The sequence below is a fragment of the Vombatus ursinus genome, unplaced genomic scaffold (assembly GCF_900497805.2).
Source record: "Vombatus ursinus unplaced genomic scaffold, bare-nosed wombat genome assembly UNPS02014870.1, whole genome shotgun sequence".
Lineage (NCBI taxonomy): Eukaryota > Metazoa > Chordata > Mammalia > Diprotodontia > Vombatidae > Vombatus > Vombatus ursinus.
The window spans coordinates 11040684-11047221 of record NW_020954648.1 but is presented as its reverse complement, the minus strand read 5'-3'; the positions used below and the strand labels follow the sequence as shown (position 1 = coordinate 11047221).

Sequence of the window (6538 nt, the reverse complement as noted above, 5' to 3'; positions counted from 1 at the left end):
ATATATATATATATATATATATATATATATATATATATATATATGAATCTCAGCCTTTACCCCTTTTTCTACTATTCTGCAAAAGCATAAGGGGGTCAAATAGGACTGAAAGTAGTTTTTTATTTACTTCATGGATCACAATAGCCAAAGAATTCATAACCTATTGGCCATTCCTTTGGTGATAAGGTCCTTTGTATGTAGCTAGGTTGGTCCTTGGACAGCAGACCTTATTCAAAAGTCTGTCTAACTTGGTAGAACTTCCCTCCCCAATTTTGTTCTTTCCTGGTGTGCCTTTGAGACCCCAAGGTTACCCTATAATTATACTATGATGAGACCTTTGCAAAGGACTTTTGTAGTGGCACAAAATGAATAAGTTCCAGAAGTGTTGGCTGAAAATTCTGTTTTTGTACATTGAATAATTTCCCCATCAATTTTAATTATTCAATAGTAGAATTGTGTTTTCACATTAAAAAAAAAACTCCCCAACTCCAAAAAATAAACAAATCTTACCACTACAGAAAAAAAATTCAATGATTAAATTTCTCTTTCTTCTCCATCCTCATTCTCCACTGGAATAGAAAAACAAACCCTTCTAACATGTATATATCATGAAGCAGAACAAATTTCTACATTGGCCATGTCCAAAAATGAATGTCTTATTCCTGAGTCCATTTCTGTCAGAAAGTAGGTAACATTCTTCATTGGTCCTCTCGAATTGTCATTAGTCACTACATTGATCAGATTTCTTAAGTTTTTCCAAGTAATTTGAAGTTCAAACACAGAAGTGAATAGAAACATGAACAATGATAAAGGACTAAGCAAGGATAAACTACTTACAATCAAATATGAGGAGATGATATATTGTCTCCTCAGAACCCTATCATCATCAGGGTTTATAGAGGAAGTGCAGTCAAAACTGGCCAAAAGAGGGAAGAATATGTATACACATGTACAAAGTTGGATACAGAAATACATTTTACTCAACAGGAAAATAGGAAGAAAAGGAGGAAAAGAGGGGAGGGATTTAGACAGAGGGCGTATTAAGGGGAGAATTAGTTCTCAGCAAAACTAAAGATGTACAAAAATATAACTTTTTTTATGTGGCAAAGAATAGAAATCTGAGGGAGTGTTCATAATTTGGGGAATGGGTGAACAAGTTGGTCTATAAATGTGTTGGAGTACTGATGTGCTGAACCCTTATCAGCAAAATGACCAACTAAGATTACAGAGGACTAATGATAGAACATGCTACCCACTTCCTAACAAAGAGGTGAAAGACTCAAAATGCAAAATGAGACAAATTTTGGAGGGATGTGGCCAATTTGGAAATTTGTTTTGTGAACTTTACATGTTTGTATTAGATGTTGTTTTTCTCTTGATCTTAGATTGTAATGGGTTGGGGGCAGCTGGGGAAGGAGGGTGAGAAGATAGATCTTGGCTGATTAAAATTTTAAAAAATTCTCCCCTGCAAGAAAAAAGTAGCTGGTGTGAAAACTTTTTTATGATCTGTCACTTCTTAAAATCCTGGTTATAATATTTTTATTGTACAGGATATTTTTATGTAAACAGATCTATTTGTCTTCATTCACTTAATTTATCCCATTTTTTGGATTAACGAGTATTTATTTCTCCTTTCCTCTAAAATTCTGTTTTCCTTACATCTCTCTTATATGCTTACTATGCACTATTTTGTATTCCAGTTACTTGAGTGTCATTTCCCTTATTAAACTGTAAACTGCATCAATCAGGAAATCAAGCATTTGTTAAGTGGCTACTATGAACATTGTAGAGAATACTCTATAGTAGGTCCTTAATAGCTGATTGGTGAATATTTATGTGTTTATTATCAGCATGGTATAGTAGAATACTAGACTTGGATAATAACTCACCTCTAATAATTATAATTGTGTGAGCAGTTACGTTTTCTTTCACAACCTAATATGGAAATGTTTTGCATGACTAAACGTGTTTAACCTATATTAAATTGCTTGCTTTCTAAATGGGGGGGGAGGAAGGGAGAAAATTTGGAACTCAGAGTTTTAAAAACAAATGTTAAAAATTGTTTTTACATGTTACTGGGAAAAAATAAAATACTCAATTTAAACAAAAGAATGGCTCAACCATTTCATAGCTACATCAACAATGCATTGGTGTGCCTGTTTTTCCTTAGCTCCTCCAACGATTGTTATTTACCTTTTCTGTCATCTTTGCCAAGCTGATGGGTGTGAGTTGGAACCTCAGAATGGCTTTGATTCGCATTTTTCCAGTTATTAGGGATTTCAAACTTTTTTTTATGTGGTAATTAGTTGCTTGGATATTTTCTTTTGAAAAATGGCTTCTGCATTTATAGATTTAGGCAGCCGGCCCATGTGTATATCTCTTACTTTAAAAATAAAATATGGTGGTAAATTCAGATGAATTCAATGAAAAAAATAATTATGTGACCAGGAAAAAGTCATCTAACCTCCCTGATCTACGGTTTCCACATCTTTAAAATAGCAATAATGCTTCAAGGACCTACCTCAGAGGGTTTTTATAACGATGAAACAAAATAATATATGTAAAGTACTTAGCAAACCTTAAAGTACCATATAAATATCAATTATATATAATTCATTCATTGAGCTGAAATTTACACAATTTTTACACATCCTCTCCAGCATTTATCATTTTCCTTTAATGTTAGCCAATCTAATAGGTGTGAGGTAGTATCTCAGAGTTGTTTTCATTTCCATTTCCCTAATCAGTAGTGATTTAGAATATTTTTATATGACTTGATAGTTTTGATATCTTCTGAAAACAGCCTATTCATGTCATTTTATCATTTATCAGTTGGCTCATATTTTTATAAATTTGGCTCAGTTCCCTATATATTTGAAAAAATGAAGCCTCTATCAGAGAAATTTGCTATAAAACTTTTTTTCCCCAATTTCCTGTTTTCCTTCAATTTTGGCTACATTATTTTTGTTTGTGCAAAACCTCTTTTTAATTCCATATAATCAAAATTATCCATTTTATTTCCCATCTCTATCACTTATTACCTTATACATAGATATCAATGACAAGTAACATTTTTCCATGCTCCCCTAATTTACTTGTGATAATCACCCTTAATGTTTAAACCATTTATCCATTTTGACCTTATGTTGGTATGTGGTGTTAGATGTTGGTCTATGCCTAGTTTTCTTCCAAACTTCTTTCCAATTTCCCCAGTATTTTTTGTCAGATGGTGAGTTCTTACCCCAAAAGCTTGAGCTCCGGGTTACTCTGGGCATTTTGAAAGGTAGTGGCTTCCCCTCTGGAATTTATGAATGAATGGATAAGTATTTATTAAATACTTAATATGTTCGAGCACTGTGCTAAGCTCTGAGGATACAGATAGAAAAGGAAGAGAGTCTGTACTCTCAAGAAGCTCACATTGGAATGGGGGGAATCAACACACATGAAAGGTCTCAGCTTCAAGGTAGATGGAAGGGTCCTGTGGTCCTTAGAGAGCAGCAGCAAAGCAAATGGTAACACCTCTTCTTTAATATTATTTCCACTGATAACACCATGTCCATTTATGATGTTTAAGTATTTCTCGGTGCCAAGGACTTTGGTGACAAGAACTTTCTCAGTTTTCAGTAGCTATGAATTAGCAGTTATTCTTGTAGCATCTATAGGAGCAGTTGTTAGGCTACATCCGTACAAGGACTGCTTTCCAGTATGATACCTGCAAGCACTGGGCTGGGAGTATTGCTATTCCAAAGATTCTTGGATTCAGGGTTCTGGGTTTTTTTCATAGCGTCTGAGGAGAGACAGTGGTCAAGGTGGTAGCAGTGGTTTGACTTGTCTTGCACATGCTGCCTCTTGCCTCTCAGGGTACCTTGCTGTGTCAGCTAGGCTGGGGAGTGGCAGTTAGTTAGCAGTTGATGGGGGTGACAGGCCCCTTCTCCAAAGGAATTGCTTCCCCAGATGACTGCTATGGAGACTAAGATGGTGGTCTGGAGTTTTTGCTACTCCCGAAGTTCTTGTGCTTATGGTCAGTGGCAGTTGGTCAGCAGTTATTACTAGTAGTTGTGAGGAAGGTGGACCATTTTCCTCAATGATTTCTGTCCCCATTGATGACTTCTGGAATTGAACTGGAAACAGGTCTGGTAGTTTTGAAGGCACTACTGTTTCCAAGGTTCTTGGGTTCAGGGTCCTGGGATATCCCCATTGAGGTCTGAGAGGAGGTGGTGGTTGTGGTTTGACTCACCTGGCACTTATTTCCTTCTCTTTTTGAGAATACTTTGTTGCTTTTAGCTAGGGCAGTGTATCTGTGCTGTAGATATTTCAGTCTGTCAATAAACATGTATAAAGCACTTGCTGTATGTCAGGCACTGTGATAAGCACTGGGGATACAAAATACAGTCCCAGCCCGCAAGCTTACAATCTAATGATTAAATCTCAATATTTAAGCATAGTTTGGATGACCATATGTAGAAATGTAAAGGATTCTTCTTCATTTGTGGAGTTAGCTAGGGAATCTCTTAAATCTCTTTTAACTCTGAGGTCGATTAAGTGATTCTGTAGGATGAGAGTACAGATATAGGTAGCTGGGTCAGGTATTTTTCCCTGTTAGCCGTTGAGTCTAAATTTTAAAGATTTGTTTTGGCTTAGTATTCCCAGTTTCTGGCCCAGTGTGTTGTTCATAATAAACTTTTAGTAGGTATGTGTTTAATTGAGGAAAAAGGAATGCTAGGAGATGGGAGTTGGTTACCTTTGAGCATTTGACACTGTTAATTAACTATTGTCTTCTATTGGATACTCTCTCCTTCCTTACGTTTTCATGATACTGCTTTATGGTTCTCTTTCTACCAGTCTGATCAATCCTTTTTTGCTCTTTGAAGAATCACACTCTATGCCCTCTCACCTTTTAAGCCCTTTCTACTTTCTCTTTATTTCATATATATCCTGTGTTTATTTACTTTTAAACATGTATCCCCTTAGTAAAATCTAAGCTCTTCAAGGAAAGGACTGCCTTACTAAATAAGTTCTTAATAAATGCTTGATGATTGGTCCTCTTTGCTTTACCATGGGATCATTGTTGTTAGTATAGAATTTAGGCCTAGCATCTGAATCCTTGTTTGGGTTCCAGGAGTAAAGTTACACCTTTCAAATGATCAGCTTTATCCTCAGATGGTAGGAGGTGAGACATGACCAGAAGATGTTCAGTTCATGAAGTTTGCAGTAGGCTCCAGGGTGGGTGTTTGCAGGAGCCTGATGGTGTTTTGTTGTTGGTTTTTTTTTTCCAAAGGCAAATTCTTCCTTGATCCCATCCATCTCCCCCATCTTCAATCTATCAGATGCCTAAGACCTTGATACAGTTCCTTATGTCCATGACTAACATCACAGTAAGATATGCCTTCTGTGAAAATCTTATGTTACACAATTAACTTCTCTACCTTATTAGGACTCCCTTACACTTAAGCCATCTCTGTTTCTTTTTAATACCACTTGCTACTAACTTGTAAGTTATTGATAGGCTTAATCTTTCTAAAAGATTGAATTTCAGGATGACCTTATTAACTAGTTAACCTAAGTATATAGGGGAGATGTATTTTTGAGCAGTTTTCTGGAGCTTTGGTCCAATCCAAAGGCACCCTTTCTAATACATTCCAGACTAATAAATCAGTGAGTAAAAAACAGAGATTTCTGTATTATTCACAGCTTCAAACCTGTTCTGCTGGTTCCCATAACCGTTTTTGGGGCCCCATAGCTCAATAAAAATAAGAATGTAATGGATTGTGGATTGGTACATTAAATATTCAAACCATTCTGTCTGTGACCTTGTTACATTTAAGCTTTGCTCCTCCCATATCTCCCCATCTTTTTCACCTAGCTTTTCCTTACTTTTCTTCCCCCATTTAAGGAATTCTTTCTGTTTTATTCACCATAATTTTAAAATCTCTCTTCTTAAACATATATGTATGATAATGGGCCTAGACCTGTTCTCAGTTAATGATTTTAAACTTGTATCTCAACCCTTTACAGGTAACAAGTTGGAGGTTACAGTAATGATGGGCTACTTATTGGGAGTTAATTACTATTTCGTAATTTAAGAAGTTAAAATTTTTTTCATTAAGTGATTAACTAGTTCACATCCTAAAGGAATTTTGTGTTATTTTGTATGGTTTCAGGTGTGGAACATCAAGCAAATGATTAAATTGACACAGGAACACATAGAGGCTCTATTGGACAAATTCGGAGGAGAACATAATCCACCATCAATCTATCTAGAGGTAAGGTATTGAATATCAGATATTTGGGGGAGTCATGAGAAGAAAATATAATTTATTTTTAAAATAAGCTAAAGAAACTTAAAATTCTACTCAGTAGAAAAACCCATTTTAATTTAATTTAATTTTTTAGGATAAATTTATTTATTTTTAGTTTTCAGCAATCACTTCCATAAGATTTTGAGTTCCAAATTTTCTCCCCATCTCTCCCCTCTCCCCACCCCAAGATGGTTTATAAATTGATATAGGTTCAACATATGCATTCATATTAAACCTAT

The 6538-nt window shown here is 35.4% G+C and overlaps 1 protein-coding gene across 2 annotated transcripts in view; it reads left to right on the top strand.

The window, feature by feature from the left end:
- BRAF (B-Raf proto-oncogene, serine/threonine kinase) overlaps positions 1-6538 on the top strand; it is a 166158-nt gene that overhangs the window by 64774 nt on the left and 94846 nt on the right. For both annotated transcript variants that reach the window (XM_027842279.1, XM_027842280.1), the window contains one exon: positions 6162-6263. In XM_027842279.1, coding sequence (XP_027698080.1) covers positions 6162-6263 — 102 coding nt within the window. The remainder of the gene's footprint in view (positions 1-6161; positions 6264-6538) is intronic.